General features: G+C 35.3%; 1 protein-coding gene across 2 annotated transcripts in view; it reads right to left on the bottom strand.

The window, feature by feature from the left end:
• Positions 1-18,114, bottom strand: part of ADGRA1 (adhesion G protein-coupled receptor A1) — a 397,321-nt gene extending 379,207 nt beyond the window's left edge. The window contains exon 1 of one of the 2 annotated variants that reach the window (XM_034436536.2): positions 17,504-18,114. In XM_034436536.2, the coding sequence (XP_034292427.2) occupies positions 17,504-17,727 (224 nt within the window). In that variant the 5' untranslated portion in view covers positions 17,728-18,114. The remainder of the gene's footprint in view (positions 1-17,503) is intronic. The other variant, XM_087871687.1, reaches the window with a different exon arrangement.
• Positions 18,115-19,808: the final 1,694 nt, after the last annotated feature.

The following is a 19,808-nucleotide window of genomic DNA, read 5'->3' as shown; positions in this document are numbered from 1 at the left end:
TCAGCAAGAGTGCCAAAGATTCATTTATAGAGATATTAAGAGACACAAATCCAGTACAAATGCCTCAAAATACAGGGAACAAATAATTGGGTGTTGGGAGATATATATTTAAATCCCAAACTTAAGATAATTAAATGAAGAGAAATACTGCAAAAATTCCTTTGAGAGCTATAAAGGTTAGGAAGAAAAGAGAAATATATACCTTCAGCTAAATGATAAATTATGCCTGCTAAAAAAAATAAACAGCACAATTTATGCACAGATTACTTTAGAAACAATTATGCCAAATTTTGTTTTTAAAAATGTTCATTTTTCTTGCATTAAAGAAAAAAATATACTAGGCATTCTAATCAGCACACATTGGTCCATCTACCGAAAACATTCCCCTCTCTATGGTACACCAGAATTTTCAAGATAGATACACAAAGCTCTTATTAGCCCAGTGTTTTGCAATCTTGGCAACTTTAATGGGCATGGACTTCAATATCCAGAATTCCCTAGCTAGACAGTGTTGTCAAAGTTAAACTTTTCCTCCTAACAAGAATAAAGAATATGAAGAGGGGTGGGGGGGATAATATGTTCAGCAACAGTAATTTCTACACCATTCCTAATGATCCAGTTTGGCTGTTTCAGAGTCTTTGATCTGAGCCATATACCAGGTATTGTATATATCAGTAAGTTGGTTCATTTTTTTTTTATTTTAGGGAAAGTATGTTTTCAACTTGTCTTACAATCTTTAACTAGAAAATAAACAAATCAGTGGTCCTTGTTATAGTTAAAATTTAGCCTGATTATTTATTGGTTGTACAGTAATGTGCTTGTCAACCTATGTACAATGTGCGTGCTGCTAAATTTCGTGGAGATTCTACCAGAATTTTATCACTTACACCAAACCTATGTACCCAGTGTTTGCATATTCAAAACAAGTAACTAAAATATTGCAGTTTTAAAATGGAAAGGGAATATAGCACACAAATGAGTGTCAGTTCTGTGTAATGGTTAAAGTTCCAGGCCAGAAGCCTGGAGACCATGAGTTCTAGCCCTGTCTTAGGCACAAAGCCAGCTAGGTGACTTCGGGCCAAGTCCTCTCTTACAACTCTAGAAATAGCCTGCATATACAGACAGACAGACAAACATACGAAGTACACAATGCAAAACCACAGTATGGAATCATATTCTTACTAAAAATTTGCAATTTAAATAGGTACGTGCAATACATTTCAAATTCAAAACACTTGATCTTGAGTAGGAACTACTGTTCCAAGCACAAAACAGGAGCTTGAAATAAAACATTTTGGAGTATTTCAAATTCTAAATGGGATGTTTTGAATTCAAGCTGGTTCAAATTAGTTTTGCATATCTATTTAGTTAAGCTAATATTACATTGCTTATTTCACAACTGATATTATAATTGAAGGGGGAAAATACACCAAGCAAATTAATACTGAAGTTTCAAATCTATACAGTTATGGGAGTAAGCCCAACTGAAATCAGCTAGACTTACTTCTAAGCAGATAAATATCAGCTTTTATTCAAAGTGTATTCTCATTGAGAATAATTTACTATTTTTTCAACCACACGAGACTTCTATCAGAAGAATCTAACATTTCCATAAACATTAAATCAAAGTGAAAGACTTTTCTTTCTATTAATGCTTTAGAATGTTAAGTCTTCAAACCAGCTAAACGAAATTACACGTTCATGCAATTTTATATCCTTTTAATAGAAGATATATAAAAAATGGATAAAGCCTATAACAACATTACTAAGCATCTGGACAGATTTCGAAGACCTTTATCTACATATAATGAGTCTTTAACTTGAAATATCTTTTTCCTGATATACCTTTTAAAGTTTCAACTATTCAACATATTTTATACATAAATCCATACAACTGAATTAATATATTCAATATACTAATATTGAATATATTGGAAAATAGGTGCTTTTGCACTCAAAATAAGTCATTTTAGAATTTAGCCATTCAACTTCCTTAGAGAATATAAAAAATCTCATTAAAGGAAACTATAGTTCCTGGCTTAGGGGAAATAAATGTAACGGGGGAAAATAAAACAATAAAATATGCAGCCAACTAGCATTCAACTAGAATTCAGCAATCCTATCCTGAAACTTCTGTTATCTCAGTGAGACCCTTGGTATCTCTTGTCTTTATACAACCCTAGTTTACACCTTGATTCCTCTTTTCTTTCTTTCTTTCCATATGATTTGAGTTTTTTCTATTTAAACAAAATCTAAAATTATTATTAAAAATCAAAAAGAACAAAGGCAATTCACACATTCAGCTAAGTGTATATTGCTTTCCATAACTAAAAAAAAAACATTTTAAACAAAATTTGAATATTAATAGGCACTTTTCTAAGAAAAGAATGAAAGAGAAAACAGCTTGATTTTTTAAAAAAAATAGACTTTCTGAAAACAAGTGAACACCAACACCTTGCTATTTCTAATGCTGCTATTATTTAATACTGAAGTACTAAATGGAAAGTTCAATATATATTTTGAAAGAATCAGTATCTATTATGGTTTAACCTAGTTTATGATACTGTTGTTATACATTTTCTGCCTAGATGCTCCAAGATGGGGGAAATCTTTAAAAACATTTTCAGTAGATTATATAAGAATTAGCATAGAGATTCTTGTAAATCAGTTAATCTTTTAATCATAACGTTCTAAACATATTTTAATTAGCAATTTTATGATGTTTGTGTGTCTATATTTTTCTTGACTGTACACCGCCTTGAGTCCTACGGGAGAAAGGCAGTATAGAAATATAATAAATAAATAAATAAATAAATATTTATTATTTTCCATGACTATTTAGATCAATATGAATTTGAGTTAGAAAGTTATAATAAATTGAGAAACAAGGAGCCCCCATTCTCTGTGTCTCCTTGGTTTTAATGTCTGATTTTAACTTTGTTTTAACTGTATATGTAGTTGTAAGCCTCCCAGTGTTACCTTATGGTAAGATGGGTGGCCAATAAATTTTATAAATAATAATAACAAATAATAACTATAATATTTAGGAATATATGCATAATCAGCAGCAAACATTTGATTGAAGTACCGGTATTTATTTTTACAAGAATAAAATAATTATAGCTGAGAGGCAATATATGATCAGAAAATCCATTAATTTTATTAAATAGCCTATTAATTTATTCAGATTGTTATTGTGATAATCTGTATTATCTTGAGCTATGCTTGTCACATTTCATTATCCATGCCTCAGTCTATGTTGGTTGGTTCACTTATAATTTTTTTCTTAGAACTTTAGTCGTTCAATATTTTATTATATATATATATTTAATAGACCAGTGGAAAAATCCATAATAAAGTGTAATGCTTTTCTTAATAGCAAGAAAGTAAAAAAACTGGAAAGAAAGAGTAATTTAGCTTTACATTTTTAATGAAATGGAGAATAAGAGACAAATCAAGTTAATAAAGTAAGAATTAAGGTTAATGCAGTTATTTGTTTTTATATCCAACACTGCAGTTATAAGAATTATGTGCTTCAGTTCTAATTATCTTTAATGTTCATCTTGTTAATTTGCTCTATGCATCATTTTATGTTAGCCAATGTAAAACAGACCTCTTCAATCTAAAGACTTAGATAATCTTTAGAAAATGTTGAAATTGATCCAATTTTACTACACCAAATTATCTAATTTTAAAGTATTGAAGTGTCAATAAATATGTTAACAGCTCTTTAAGGCTCCCTAAAATACTATTAAAAGGCAGAAATACTTACCAAACTTTTTTTTCCAGAATTACAATGGATTAAAAAGCATTGTATTGCTTGTTATCCACCTTCTTCCATGGCAGATATAATGCCTGCCTGGCACATTTCACAATGATTGTCAGATCTTACATGGGCTTCATATAAACACAGGTTTATTGCATTTCTAAAACAGAATTTTAAAAAAATCCAGGGCTACCTGTTGAGAAGACCAGTATACAGCAGAAATATGTGTAAACTTGGCCAAAACAACTTTCTACCATTCTGAAGAGACTGATTCTCTGCCATGCATTCCCTTTACTCCATGTCACAAGCTCTTTTGAGCCAAGATTCCAAAAGAATGAGTTTGCAAAGAATTGAACAATTCCAGGAAAGAAAGTGGAGTGAAGTGCTGCAATTGTTGGCAATGGTGGAGTGATGTGATTAAAATGGAACTTTCTCCCCAAGTTTCTTTTCCACAGAACTAGTTAAACATCAAATGATTTCAGAAGAAAGAGGACTAGTGAATCTAAGTCCCAAAAGTGGTTGTTCAAGAGGAAAATGGACTTTCTGGGTTTTCTTTGAAGATGTTTTGCTTCTCATCCAAGAAGCTTCTTCAGCTCTTCTTTATCCAAGATGTTTCTTGAATGAGAAGCAAAATATCTTCAAAGAAAAACAAGAAAGTCTAGTTGCCTCTTGAACAAGCAACTTCGGGACAAGCTAGTCACTGATCAGCTGCCAGTAAGACTGCTTTGAGATATTTCATTCACCTCCACAAAGTGAGGACCTAAAGCCAGCAGCTAATTTCTCTCCATTTCTGGGCAGCAACAGGAGGAAGGGGGAGGTTTGGTAATTAGGACAACACACTTTACACTAGCATTTTTTTTGCTGGCTCACAAATGATAGGAAAGCACTGTGTGCCTATCTTTGCCCTCAGAAACAGAAGCAATGAATGAGTAGGATCTACTCATGAGGTTTATAGAGATTCCATTTATCATGATCTGAACAGATCATTCTCAGATTTGGTTATATTTCCTCACGTGCTAGTTTTTAGATTTATTTAGCCAAATATTATTTAATATAACAATGTTTTAAGGTAAGTTTCTCTTGAATCCATTTCAGTACTAATTAAAATTGCATTAAAATGAGTTTTTAAAAACCTGAAGTTTATCACAGTTTAATAATGACTTTATGAGCTATTAGGATCAACTGCATGGCATAGGTCCAGGCTAGCTGAGAAACTGTCTCCCACTAGGATTGGCTCGCCTCCACTTATGCCAGCATAGGAGGCATTGTACGTGCTCCATCAGTCAAGGAATTCCAGCTGGCGGGATCCAGGACAAGGGCCTTCTCTGCCGTGGCTTCCGCACTTTGGATCATTTAACATCACCACCATCCTGCTACCCCCATGAGAGTGGCTCCCATCCTTCTGTCCTTTCGCAGGAACCTGAAGACCTGGTTCTGCCAGATGGCTTGGAGCCCTAATGGGAAAACATCAGCACCTATTTCTCTCCCCCTTTCCCATCTTTTAACTATATCTTGATTGAGATTTCTATGTTTACTCTTTTAGAGATATTTGTTTGCTAGGTTTTTAATCCTGGAAGCCACCCAAAATTGTTTACTACAAGATGGGCAGCAAAGAAATTCAATTAATTAATTAATTAATGCAGCATAAAAAACCATGCAAGCTCGTCAGTTTTTTGAGATATTATCATCAGCTAAGTTGTTACAAAAAGCAGGGGATGGGAAAAAACCAAGAGAGTCTAAAAGTAAAATAAATGAGGCCCCAAAAAATATCTTAAGCATTGTAAAACATTCCAATCTATCAAGATCTTTGTAACAACAATTTGATGACCTGCCAAATATTACTTTCTTTTTCATCCATTTTATATATAGTTGGAAGCTACATGGTTAGATGATGATTCTGGACTTGTTTTTAAGTTGGCTTGATGCTACATTTGATCTTCACCAAAAGGCGAAGCTTTTAAATTATTAACTGTTTGTATTTCACCCTTCTTATTATGTCTCAGAATCTGAAGTGCAGTTTTAACAGGAGGTTTGCAATACAAATATATACTTATATTTGCACACTATGAATAAAAATGTACGTATTAACATTTTCTCTGGAAAAATGTTTACAAAAGCATAGTCATTAAGAAAATGCATATAAAAATCTCTAAATTAAAACAATACAAACAAGTTTGTATATTAACAATCTTACACACTGGAAATGTAGAGAAGGAAAATCAGAAGAGATAGATTCTGGAAAGACTTCAGTGTGGCAGAAGCAAAAAAAAAAGTATCCAGGAATCAACAGATCCATTAATTGTCTGCAGTCCAAAATGCTATCTCTGCTACTGAATTTTAGCAGCAAAGCTTGCCTTGAAATGCTTTCATACTGGTAATAGTTTACACTATTGTCAGATGAGTGGTCCAGGTGTTTCAAATTGTTTCCAATTTTTTCCAGTGTGTCCTGTGACTTAAAATATTGTTGTCAGTACTCTAAATTAGTATTCTGCTTAGCTGTGTAATTCAGAACGCTGCAGACAAATCAAACCTGATGTTGACATTGTTTCTCTAATACTCTATAGCTGTTATTTAGCACTCATAGGAAAAGCAGATGTTTTAAATTCGTTTTGTTCACACTTTTTACAAATTGCAAAACACTTTTAACCATACTATCCTTTCTTCACTATCTTGAATGAGAGCAGCTTCCACTTTTATTTATTTATCCAACAGTATCAGTAAATCACCATATACAAGCCTTCCTGATTACAATACTAGACAGTTGCTTCCAACTTTCTGTTTCTGTCTCTGCTGCCAATGCCACTATTCTTTCTAGTCCAAAGGACAGAAGAAGAAAGTTCATTACTATAATTATATAAGATCATTAAAGCTAGTTTGGCCTAGTGGTTAAGGCACAAGACAAGAAACCAAGACACTGCAACTTGAAGTCCCACCTTAGCAATGAAAGCCAGCTGGGTGACTTTGGGACAGTCATTCTCTCTCTCTCAGCCCAACTCACCGCATAAGTTGTTGTGAGGAAAAATGTGTGCTGGATATGTTTACCGCTTTCACTTATTTGTAACATAATAAAGGTGGGATAACAAACAAAGAAACAAACAAATAAATAAATAAACAAATAAATTCCACTATATTCAAATAATACATTTCATATCATTCCCCACCATGCATGCAGTAAGTACAACGTTTTTTAATTCCTTGGCTTCGTAGGTTACTGAAGAATTTCTAACACAAGCATTAGTTCTGGTATCTAGAGTAAATTAATACCCATTAGTTATTCTATGCTGAACTGAAGAATTCAGTATTCCTCTTTTTTCTCTCTTTTATCTTCCCATGAAGAGCTTTAGACCACGTATATCTTTCTTTACTAAAAACACAGATGTGTAAACCTGTGCTATAATAAATAATATTCTGAAACAGGGAAGTAGGAAAGTTGTAGAAAGACTGTTGTGTCCCTGGCTTCCAAATACTAATAACCCTTCAAACAAGGATACAAGTATAATGAGTAGATCCTTTCAACATGTTTCCCACATATCAGTCTTGTTATTAAAAGGTCTACATCCATGATTCTGCCTTATACTTACCCAGATAAACAAAGAATCTAATGCAGAGATCAGGTTGCAATTATAGTACCACAGATAATACCACAGATATTATTTTCAAAAAGCAGTAAACTGAGTGTAGAAAGGACATGCTTGTAATCAAAATATTAAAAACTAGATTAAACAGGAGAGTTCAGTTAGATGTTATTATATATTCACTGAAGTCTGCCACATCACAACTCATTTGATGCACATCTAACTTCAGAAACAGTATATATTCCATTTGTGTTGAGCCTGATTCACTGACACCTTTACTTCACTGCCCCATTTTACAACCTTTCTTGCCTGTTGTTAAGTGAATTGCTGCAGTTAATAAGTTAAAAACTTGCTAAGTGAATCTGCCTTTTTTCAGTGCCGTTGTAACTTTGAACGGTCATTAAATGAACTGTTGTAAGTCAAGGACTACCTTGACACAGTACAGTGCATGTTACAGCTCTTCTGGTTTTGGAGATGTGTAATTCAAAATGTGGGATACTACCTGTCTGCTTCAATCTATGACTTTCTTTAATCAAGTATTGATGAATAAATCACTGTAACAAATGTGTTTGGATCTATAAAGATAGTTCTTATATAATTATTTCATTTAGCGAACATCTGCAGTTAGTGAAGAAAAAGTAATTTTGTGAGCAATCCTTGCAGTTACAACCTTGGCAGGTCTGTAAAGCAAAGAAAAGTTGAAGTAAGATTATAAACACAGTGGTGGTTTCACTTAGCAACCGCATCACTTAACGACTAAGTTATCTGTCATGATTATAGTCATGAAGACTATAATCAGAGATAGTTAGCTCTGATATTACTGGTCTTACTGATTTTTACTAATATTTTATTAATTTTCTCATTTGGGGTTGTTTTAACACTGCTGTTACATGACCTGGGGTAGTTTAACGTGGGAACGGATGCAACCAAAAGTAAGTGCATTTTTAATATCCATCTTATGACCAATAAATACAAATTATTATCCAATAAATAAATACTTGTATTAGATGTTTGAACATTATTTTGTTTTTAATGTGCTGTAAAGTAGCTTTGGCAAATACTCCAGATTTCATAGCCATAAGAATCATAATTAGAAATTGTTATTTTTGATTGTTCCAGTCTAATTAAGTAAAATTGTTAGGCTGTGGGAAATGGAACCAATTGAACTGCAGCCACAGTACAGAAGTACTGCATAATCTCATATGCACTTATAGAAAGGCTGACTTTCCTTCTTTCACCATAAATATATTTCCTGGAAAGGAGAGAATCCTTGCTTTACATTGTTTGAATGCATGTTTGTTTAGAAGTATGCTATACTTCCTGTGGCCCTATATTGGGATAGGCCGTATATGAGTGAAGGAATTGAAAGGTCAGTGACCCTTCCCCTTTATTTCCCATCCCAAATTGACACAGCAGTTGATCATTTCAGCTATGGAGACTCAGCAAAACTCAGACAGCCACAATTGTTTCATAAATGGCATCCTTACTAAGAACAGAGCTGCAGTTTAACCATTAGGTTAAGACATATCCTGATTAAATAAAGAAAGAAAAAAGATGTCTCAAGATAAGAAGCTTCAGCACATCGCCCATTTAAAAACCAGAAAAGGGGGGGGGGAATCAGACTTTTAAAGGAAATTACTAATGCGGAAAGTATCCACATGTAGTACAAATGAACAGAATTATTGAAGCAATAAATTTGAGAGCACTGTGAATGTGGCCAAAATACTGAGAATACAAACTATGATCAACAAATATGTGTTCATAAAAGAAAGTGAAGGAAAGGAATTCAGACAATCAACCCTTTTGTTCTGCAATATGGAGCAGGATCATGTTGACCTAATTTAGAGGATGCTAGTGAAGACTACAATTCGGTAAAGAATGTAAAGTATTAATATTGCTTAACGCATATCGGGCTTGCAATAAGGCCAAGCGCTTATTTCAGGGTTCAAAAAATATAAGAAGGGTTGCCTATAGCCCTGATATTTTGATACCCTCCCATCCAAGAACCAAGTGATGCTTAGCTTTAAAGGCCAGATAAATTTAACCAGGTGCTGCCACCTGCTGAAACACCACAAAAGAAGCCTTTATACAAGGGGCCCAGCACTTCAGTAAATGTGAAGGATTTTTAGCCATTAAATAGAATTTAAAAGACCTTTCCACACTGCATACATTTTAAAGAATTATTATTTACTTTTTTTTAGAAGCCATTCACCCAGTTAGAAAGTGCGAAGTCCATAAATATTGATAAATGTCCTTTAAAAATATTTTATTAGAATTTTAGAATACAACAGAAGCAAACAATGAAAATAAGAATAAAAAAATAGAAAACAATAAAAAAGTAAAAAAAGAAACAGAAGAATTTTGATTTCTTCCCTTCTCTTCATTGAGTAATTGCCATTTTACTCTTTCCCCTCACTCCTTAACCCTTTTTAACCCCAATCCATAAATCATCGGTTTAGTCTTTTCTTCTTTCAATAAAAAGTCCATCTAAGGCTTCCAATCTTTTTAAAAGGTCTTTATCATTTTTCCCTGACCAAAGTCTTCAATTTAGCCATTTCCACAAGCTCCATCAATGTTATAATCTAATCTATTTTTGTGGGTTTCATTATTCTTCCATCTTTGTGCATACAATAATAAAAATATCTATCAATGTCCTTGATCACTGATTCCATTTTGTCTTAGTCTAAATGAAATGGATTTAGTGATCAAGGATATTCATCCATTACTTTATTATTTATGAATGGATCAACTCCTAATAATATAATATCAAAACAAAACAATATCCAGCACATCTTTATATTATATTCAAATTTATAGGGAATTTTGTATTTATTTTTTATTCATATGATTTTTTTCCCTGCCTTTATAAATAACTCAAGGCACAAAACATACATACTCCTTCCACCTCCTATTTTGGAATCTTGCATTTCGTTATATCCATATTCGCTCTACTTGATTAACAAAATCAAGCCTGTTGACTAAAGACAGACTCTTAGGTCCAAAAAGAGAAATAAAGTTTATTAGGAAATAACACGCTTCAATAAGAGCCTTGGTAGTACAGTGGTCTAAGGCACCCTGTTATTAAGCTGGTTATTAAGACCAGCTGCCTGCAATTACTGCAGGTTCGAATCTCGCCAAGGCTCAAGGTTGACTCAGCCTTCCATCCTTTCTAAGGTAGGTAAATTGAGGACCCAGTTGTGGGGGCAATAAGCTGACTTTATATAAATATACAAAAGAATGAAGGCTATTGCTTAGCGCATTGTAAGCCGCCCTGAGTCTCTGGAGAAGGGCGGCATATAAATCAAATTAAAAAAAAAAATAGAAACCCTGTGCCTCTGACCTTTTCCATCTACATGCTGAGGAAAAGGAAATTCTCTGTGCTTCATTAGCAAGTAGGTGAAGGAGACAGTTTAATAGCAGAAGGTTGTGTAAACCAAATCAGTTTAGCATTAGACATTTAAATGACCTCAAGACAGATGATCAGTCAAAAGAACTTTGGTTAAAGCGTACAGTGGACTGAACCTCTACTTCAGAAGAAGATAAGGAAACACAGGGGTGGATTTCAAGAGTCAGAAAAAGCAAGAAGACTAATTCATCCAACAAAAGTAAAATAAAGATTCTCTAGGAGACCCTAAGACTATTATACTGATAATAATCAACTGATAATTGAGCCCAAGATTCTATTGCTAAGTTAGACATTTGGTCAGTGAATTTTGACTCATTTTATGACCTTTCTTGTCACAGTTGTTAAGTGAATCACTGCAGTCCTTAAGTTAATGATACAGTTGTTAAGTGAACCTGGCTTCCCCATTGACTTTGCTTGTCAGAAGGTCACAAAAGGTGTTCACTTGAAGCTGGGACACTGCAACCATCATAAATATGAGTCAGTTGCTAAGTGTCTGAATTTTGATCACATGTCTCTGGGGATGCAGCAACTGTCGTAAGTGTGAAAGAGAGCCGTAACCCACTTTTTTCAGTGTCATTGTAACTTTGGCAAACAGTAACAGAGTTGGAAGGGACCTTGCAGTTCATCTAGTCCAACCCCCTGCTCACGCAGGAGACCTGTACTAGGGATTCAAACCGCCAAACTGCCGACCTTTCTGATCGACAAGCTCAGTGTCTTAGCCACTGAACCACTTTGGAACGGTCACTAAATAAACTGTTGTATCTCAAAGACTATCTGTACTTCAGAGAATTCCAAAGATCACTTGCAAGGGATACATGTAATAGCAACAATCCGAAATCTAGGTTAGCATTTCCAGAGAAGGAAACAGTAGATTTTGAGAAAAACAAATTTAGGAGAAAAAATGCTTATTCCTAATGGATGGTCAAACTCACTTTCTAAATTAGTAGTATTCTAGTGCTGAGTCATTTCGTAAGTAAAAGAGGAATGAGGGATGCTATTATGAACTAAACATCCTGTTAGGTCCTTTGTTTGTTTTTGCTTCTGCTATTATTATTATTATTATTATTATTATTATTATTATTATTATTATTATTATTATTATTGAAAAGGCATATACCAACAGAAAAACTTTTTAAAAAATGAAATTTAAAAAGATGTATTGCTAAAGCATGGCTAATGCTGATATTTCATTGCCACAAGGAAAAAATAAATTTATCCTGTATAATCTTCTGTAGATAGGCTTCCTTCTGTTTGTAATTATATGTATGATAAAGTATGATTTGGAGATAACTAAAAGCCATTTCTTAAAATTTGTCAAGAAAAAGCTCCATCAGAGAAAAAAATCTGTAATTTGCTTTGTTATACTTTCTTCAGAATCAAGTATGTGACACTCCATGTGTGTGTGTGTGCGCGGGCGCAAACACAGTATATGTGTGTGTGTGTGTGTGTGTGTGTGTGTGTGTGTGTGTGTGTGTATGTATATGTATATGTATCCTCATAAAAAGCCCTGAACTAACTCAAACTAAGACACAGCAAAATATCAACTTGCAGCATTACAGTGAAAAAGGAAGAAAGCATAACTATCTTTAAGATAACATACTGTTTACAAATATATACAGTACATTTAGAAGAATAGTTTTGAACTGTGTATGACTGTGGTCGTAAAATTGAACATGCAGTTGTATAAAGTGAAAAGAACACTCAAAAAATTATACCAATTTGGGAAGTAAATTAACAAACTATCTTGCATGACTAAATTTATCAATGACAATAAACTCCAAGACTAAATGCTTTACAGATGTGGAGCTAATATATCATTGTATTACAGCAGAAGAAAAAATAAATTATTGCAAAACGGGAAATAAATTTAGAGTAGAAAAAGTTAAAGGCACCAAATTAGTAGTAGTCATAGTAGTGATAAATATTTACAAGTTATAGAATGTGGAATTATTTTGAATATTTTTTGTTCAGAGCCACTTACATACATTATCATAAAATCATATGGATGTGCATTTTTATCACATTGCAATTACTTTCACCCTCAACAAATCAATGAATGTGTGATAGTATGGTATAGAATAGAAATACTATATAATCAAAGTAGTTTTAAAAGACTCTGATTTTATGCTTAGACAAGAAGCTTATTACTAATTCTGATTTTATTTTAAAAACTGTACAATAGCTCTAAATACAAACCTTGAACCATTACAGAAAAAAATCATAGGAATCAACTGTCATGAACAAAGTAATATAGCATGATTCTGCAAATCAGTAAAGGATTATTGAAATAAGAGTATTGTCTTCAAAACCAAGAAAATTATCAAACCAGAGTAAATTTACAAATTAAATCAATGAGATTTTATGTCATCATAATTAATCTCTAATAAACTATATTAATCAAGGGTAGTGTTGCTGTACTAATGGAGTTAGTACATATAACATTGCTTTGTTTTTCTGAATGCCTATCGAAATAAATATACAATAAATATGCAACATATTTAGCAATTAAGATACTAGCAAAGCTTACACCTATAGGATTTGATCTGGAGTTCATCATTTTTTTTTATGATGGTCGTCCTAGTCAGTAAACTCAGAATATACCAGGTATTTATTTTATCAGTGATAAAAATAGATAGTGTTGTATTTCAATATTTTTTAATACCTCAATCATCTTGATACATTTGGTGAAAAGTAAGATGAAGTCTACTTCTAATCATTTAGTGACATACTATTAATCTAACATTGAAATGGGAAGTACTTCATAGACTACAGTACTGGTTTTTGAATATAAATCAAAATGTGTTTTTTTAAAAAACCAAAAAGCTAAAATTGTAGCATTCTCATTCCTAGGAACATGAATTATTAGTCAGAATGGCATGCATGGAGAATATTTTAAACAAAGTTCCCTTTTACACATCAAGAAGGCAGAGCAGCTGCTTAATCGTCTCAGTTGGATTCAACTGCCAGTTCACTTCATTAATTTATGTGAACCTCACTTAGACCATCCCAAAATGTACAATTGCTAAAATCTGTTCATACAAATCAAGGTTGAGAAATTCCCTCTTGACACCCAATCACCAGAAAATAGCCAGAATCTACAAATCCTCTAACAGCAATTATCCTTAATTCTGTTGTGTGTATCAACTATCATTTCAACAAAAGTTGAAACAAGAGTTATTTTCCCTTCAGTATTCCAACTGGGTCAATTCACTATAGATTGTGGAAAGTTTAGCTAAATGTATCATCCAATATAATCTTAAATAGATGAGTATATTTTAATTAATAGTAATGTTATTTTTCAGGGGCTATGATAACCATCTGGAACAAATTGGGCCTACTTTTTTCCCATTTCTCAATCATTTATCATACAATGATATATCTGTCTGCAACATATAACATATAATCAGTCTGTAATATCTTGGAAATGGCTCAGGCACCCATACATATATTAGATACATTTATTTCATCATAAAATTTCTCTTTGAAAATTCTAATTTCTGTTTAAATATCCATGAAAAAAATATTTATTATCACAATTGTCTTAATGACTTATCACTGGATAATTTTTTTCAATTATGTAAAATGTTGAAATGTTTGAAACGTTATGTTCCATTCACTGAAGCCTCTTCTCTGAGGGAAAATAAAGCAGAAGTAAACAGCCAGTATCTTCATAAAAATATTTGCTCCCAGGTCTTCCATAAACTTTTTATCACCAATTTCTGCAGCTGGAAAAATGTCACACCATGTAATCTGATTAACCAAAACCTCATTCTTTGTAGCAAGTATTTGTCACTTTCAATCAATCTGTCAGCTGAATTATTCATCTACTGAAAAAAGCATTTCCTTTTAATTTTATTTATTTAATATTTTCCTTGAGCAACTGTTTAAAATATTCTAGGAGTAGTTTCCTTTAACTTTATTTCTTGTAAAATAAATGGTCAAAATAGGAAACAGTTTAAAAGTTTAATACTGAAATGTACTGTTAAACTGAAATTCTGTACTTACCTGGAAATAAACACTCAATGGGATTTCCTTCCAAACAGAAATCATTGTTCTGTACTGTACAGATTTGGTCTTTTTCATATGCCAACAACCTTTTGAAAACTGTGTTTATGTAATTATAGTACCATAAATAGGATTATAAATTAGCAAATGTATATTATTATTGGCTTCATTTATTCTACCAGTTCAATTAATATAAAACAGTTATGAGAAACTGTTTAAATTTGTCAGAATACTCTGCATTAAGTGGCTGTGTATAAAAGGGTATACATTTAGCATGCTTAATCTACATTCCAAACCATTAAAGACAAGTGAAATGAATGTATTTTATTTTCAAGAAAATATTGTTTACAACTATGATGCAAGCAATCTGCCAAAATGAATCCATCATATTTGAATAATAAGGAATATAATTTTCCCTATTTGCATCTAACCATGGTAATCATGATTGTTTTTGCCATGTCCTATATTACTGCCTTCATAAGCACTCCAAGACAAGTATATTAAACTGGTATTCCCCCCTCATTAAAACATTATCCAAGGGCAGCATCATGGTATAGTATAAATCTGTTAGGTTTTGTCACTAATTATCTTGGGCGGAAGTGACTTAACAAAGGCAGGAAAAAGGATTGGGATCAGCAGTGGAGACAGATTTCACATCTGTGTAATGTGAATTCACAATATCCCCAAATTTCACAGAATAACTCAAGGATGGAGAGCATAAAAGCCCAAGAACATGTGGAGGTAGCCTTTAATAACCCCTAAGAGAGGAACAGAAAGACTACTGTATAGACTCCAATGAGTATTTACTGAATATGACTTGCTCCCGAGTAATGTCTATGATCCTACACACACTAGTTCTTCTAAATATATTTCATGTGCATATGTACATTTTAGCACTGTATCTTTAAATTAATTACACCAACAATTACATATGTTGGCTGGATTATTTCAGAAAAGTTCCGTTCAAAATGAAGTTGGCACATTTATACCTTAATGAGAGATTCCCAGAAGAATAGTAAGAATAGAGTAAGCCAAAATTTAAGTAACAGAACACAGAGCACATCTGTATTTTCTAAGCACAATCTCCACAGATGTTGTAAATTATTCTTTTTTTCGTTGTCTCTCTGAAAAGTGTCAAGTTTAAGAATAAAGTTCAGCAAAGACTGGAAATTTTCACAGCAAGAGTTGTCAACAATTACACTCAACAGCACTGGACTTGTTGGATGAATGAATCATTTAGAGAAAAAATGATACAATCAATTACATTCAACACTGTTTTAAATAAACTATACATCAGGCTGTAAGAATAAAGTTTATACAGTATAAACCAGACTGCTTTGCATTTTAAAACACTCAAACTTATTTGTTATTGTTAATCAGATCAGTTTGCTAATCTATAGTCCATGCTTAATGGCATTTGCATATTATTCCTATTGGTTTCAATGATGACATCTAAGTAAAATTTGCATACAAACAGACCTATCAATTTTACTTTGAGTAAAATAGATACTTTGAATCAGGAATTGACTCAAAATATATATTTTAACATTGCATTAGATTGGAGGCAGGGAATAGAGATTTTTGTAACTGAACAATTGAAATTGGCATCTAATGTACAGAGAGAATAGAACTTATTTCTCAAATCCAGCTAAACCTTTACTATTCAGTGTATTTGTGGCAATATTTTTATGGTCTGAAATTATCCTCAGTCGGGTATAAAGATATTTCAATTGATATAAGCCATAGCATGGGAATATTATTTGAAAACCACTGGGCAATGTATTGTATAATTTACTTTCCAGTATACATTACTCTCCCTCAAAACAAATAAAATGCCATCAAAAGTTTCCAAAGAAAGAAAATTCAGGTTTCTATTGTACAAGCTTTTAGAAAAAAAGAGCTGCATTCAAGAATCAGACCTTCTCCTTCCAGGATGATTTCTATTTATTAAAGGTAATGTCAGAACATAATCTATTCCTGCCTTCTTTCACATCAAAAGATCCCCAAAGTATTGCTTCCTGTCACTCTTCTTTTGCAGGAGGAAAAAGGTGTGGGATTTCCAAGAGTACACAAAATATCTGTTAGGCATCCCCACCATAGGTGAGTTTGTCTTTCTCAACTGGCAAGTTAACATTTGAGGAATCGAACTTTTAAGCTGGATCCTTAAACTAGCCTTTACAGTTTTTGGAGGAAAAAGAATCCTATAACTCTTTCAGCCCTTCCTTCTGTCCAAACCCATTCCATTTCCAAAAAGAGCTAATTTCCTTTAACAATATAAGGTACATTGCTCGGTTTGAGAAACGCAGTAACCAGTATATTATGCTCCTTTCCTCGGTTCAGGGGTCTGCAGCCAGGTCCTTGACAGAGGGGTTTCCTGCCCATAATCCCCCCACCTCCCAACAAATCCCGCAAAAGGCGGTGTAAACATTTAAGGGATCCGCAGCCTTGTAAGCCCTCCGTTTTGCAACCTGGTTTCTCTGAAACCCAATAAAACTTAATCCACAGATTGCAGAAAATCAGATCCCACCCGAGGGCTTCCCTTTCGCAGCTCTTTCTAGAGTCAGAATCTACCTGGGCTGCATCGGAGACCCCGAAAAACCGGGAGAAGAGGTTTCTGACCATGCACAAAGCGCCGCCCCTGCCCTGTAACGTTTCCTCGATCGGGAGTCTCCAGGCAGAATTAACCCCTTCCCCTCACACACACACACACACACACACACACATGCAAACACCCCGTCCTCTCTTACTCACAAGGAGACGGTGCGGTTGGGCAGCAAGGAGGGGTGCAAAGTTTCCGCCAAGTCGCCTCCGCTGCAGACAACTTTGATGCGGAGCGTTTGCCGGCCGGGTCCCTTGGAGCGCTCGGCGGTGCAGAGACAGCTGTCAACCACCAAGTCCGGGCAATTCCTGTTGCCTTTGGAAAGCCCCACCGCAGCGGCCGCCACCAAGCAGAGGGAGTAGCACAGCCCGTGCATGGCGAGGGGGCGGCGGCGGCGGCGGCGGCGGCGCCTCGATTCTCCTGCGTTTTTGGCGGCTCTAAGTAAGAGGCGGCGGCGGCGGCAGCGCCGCTCATGGCATAGTCGGCGCGCACACGGCAGCCCTCTGGCAGCGAAAGGGGGTCGCCGTCCAGCCTTCACGCCTCTTCCTCCTCCTCCTCCTCCTCCTCCGCAGTGGGCCACAGGCGGGAGGCGCTCCCTCTAGCCTCGGCACCGCCGCTTCCCGCCGCCCAATCTCTCTCTGGGCGGACCACACGGAGAAAGAGAGAGCGAGAAAGCTTTTGCGCTGCCGCGGATGAAATGCCTCCCACCTTTCGGCCGTTGGAGGAATTATTTTTCTTAAAAATTTTTTCCCCCTCAAGTGTCTTTCTCTGGGGCGCGCGGAGGGGGGGGCGGCGAGGCGCGTGCTGAATCAGAAATAGCGCTGGAAGGGCCCTTGGAGGTCTTCTAGTCCAGCCCCCCCCACTCTCGAACAGGAGACCTTATCCCACCTCAGACAAGGGGTTCGTCCCAAAAAGACCCCCCTTCTCCCCTTCAGGAGACAGCAGCCGAGTCTGGCCGGCTCAAGAGAGAGTCGCGTCCTGAGATAAACAGCGCGCCTTCCTCAGCTGGGGGTGGGGGGTGGGGGGGTGGGCAGCAGAATCCCCGAAGGGTGTCTCTCCCCCCCACACACAAAGCACCGTGGCTTTTCCTGCTGGGTGAAGAGCCACCTTCACCAGTGTTTCATAGAATTTTTTATTGGCCAAGTGTGATTGGACACACAAGGAATTTATCTTGGTGCATGTGCTCTCAGTGTACATAAAAGAAAAGATAACGTTCATCAAGAATCATAAGGTACTACACAATGATAGTTATAGGATACAAATAAGCAATCAGGAAACAATATATCAACATAAATCGGAAGGATGCAAGCAACAGTTACAGTCATACAGTCGTAAGTGGAAGGAGATGGGTGGTGGGAATGATGAGAAGATTAATAGTAGTGCAGACTTAGTAACTAGTTTGACAGTGTTGAGGGAATTATTTATTTAGCAGAGTGATGGCGTTTTGGAAAAAAATATTTTTGTGTCTAGTTGTTCTGGTATGCAGTGCTCTATAGCGTCGTTTTGAGGGTAGGAGTTGAAACAGTTTATGTCCAGGATGTGAGGGGTCTATAAATATTTTCACAGCCCTCTTTTTGACTCATGCAGTATACAGGTCCTCAATGGAAGGCAGGTTGGTAGTAATTGTTTTTTCTGCAGTTCTAATTATCCTCTGAAGTCTGTGTCTGTCTTGTTGGGTTGCAGAACCAAACCAGACAGTTATAGAGGTGCAGATGACAGACTCAATAATTCCTCTGTAGAACTGGGATCAGCAGCTCCTTGGGCAGTTTGATTTTTCTGAGTTGGCGCAGAAAGAACATTCTTTGTTGTGCTTTTTTGATGATGTTTTTGATGTTAGCCGTCCATTTTAGATCTTGCGATATGGCAGAACCTAGAAATTTGAAGGTCTCTGCTGTTGATACTGTGTTGTCTAGTATTGTGAGAGGTGGAAGTATGGAAGGGTTTCTCCTAAAGTCTACCACCATTTCTACGGTTTTGAGTGTGTTCAGTTCCAGATTGTTCCAGTCACACCACGAGGCTAGTTGTTCAACCTCCTGTCTGTATGCGGATTCATCATTGTCTCAAATGAGACCGACTATGGTTGTGACAATAAACCAGGGTTGACTGCCAGGTGGGCCCAAATCTGGATAAAATGGGCTTCCTCTCCACTGTGTTTCTGACTGCCTGAGATCCAGCTATAATGTTATGGATGCATAGAGGGAAGCCTTCTACACATGTGCAGGCTCCTCATAAAACCCTCACTTTTAATTACATGGGGGAGATTGCATTGATTGGACTAATTTCCTGCAATAAACTGCCTTTAATTTCTTTATTTGACCAGCATCCTTAAGTGTATATGTGTGTACCCCAAAGTGTATTAAGTGTATACCCCAAAGTTTTCAGGAGGCAACTGGACTTTCTTGTTTTTTCTTTTGAAGACATTTCACTTCTCATCCAAGAAGCTTCTTCAGCTCTGGC

The sequence above is a fragment of the Pantherophis guttatus genome, chromosome 6, assembly GCF_059756535.1.
Source record: "Pantherophis guttatus breed Tessera chromosome 6, ASM5975653v1, whole genome shotgun sequence".
Taxonomy (NCBI): Eukaryota; Metazoa; Chordata; class Lepidosauria; order Squamata; family Colubridae; genus Pantherophis; species Pantherophis guttatus.
This window is presented reverse-complemented; position numbering and strand designations above follow the sequence as displayed.